General features: G+C 67.7%; 1 protein-coding gene across 1 annotated transcript; it reads left to right on the top strand.

Annotated features, from left to right (window-relative positions):
* Window positions 1-220: 220 nt before the first annotated feature.
* On the top strand, window positions 221-616 carry LOC139827328 (feather beta keratin-like). The gene has a single exon (XM_071805530.1). It carries the CDS (start codon window positions 231-233, stop codon window positions 531-533), a length of 303 nt encoding a protein of 100 aa, XP_071661631.1. The 5' UTR covers window positions 221-230; the 3' UTR covers window positions 534-616.

The raw sequence follows: 616 nt of genomic DNA, 5'->3' as shown, positions 1-616 counted from the left end.
AGCCTCAACCCCCTTCCCCTCCTTCTCCTGCCCCGCCTGGCCCCTCTCTTCCAGCACGCTCTGCCCCCAGCCTCAGCAGCCCTCACGCCTGCCCACCGCCACGCTCCCCACAGCCCCGCACCAGCCTCCCCACTCCCTCGCCCTCCTGCAACACCGCTCCTCGCACCCTCACGCCCCTGCGCTTGCTCAACAGCCTCTCGTCCCTTCCAGGGCCCCTCCACACCACACACATGGCCTGCTACGACGTCTGCCGCCCCTGCGGACCCACCCCGCTGGCCAACAGCTGCAACGAGCCCTGTTCCCTGCAGTGCCAGGACTCCCGCGTCGTCATCCAGCCTCCCGCCGTGCTGGTCACCCTGCCAGGACCCATCCTCACCTCCCACCCCCAGAGCACCGCCGTCGGATCCTCCTCATCGGCTGCCGTGGGCAACGAACTCGGCGCCCAGGGAGTTGCCATCAACTCCGGTGCTTTTGGCTACGGCTTCGGAGGCCTGGGCGGCTTCGGCGGCAGAAGGGGCGGATACATCTGCTAAGGGCCCTCGCCACCACCCCTGATGCCAACCACGCACACCCTGGAAGCCACTCCACAGATTGAGGACATGCACATCTTTCTTTG

Source organism: Patagioenas fasciata, chromosome 2 (assembly GCF_037038585.1).
Source record: "Patagioenas fasciata isolate bPatFas1 chromosome 2, bPatFas1.hap1, whole genome shotgun sequence".
In the NCBI taxonomy this organism is placed as follows: domain Eukaryota; kingdom Metazoa; phylum Chordata; class Aves; order Columbiformes; family Columbidae; genus Patagioenas; species Patagioenas fasciata.
The sequence above is the reverse complement of the archived record's forward strand: the minus strand, read 5'-3'. Positions and strand labels throughout refer to the sequence as shown.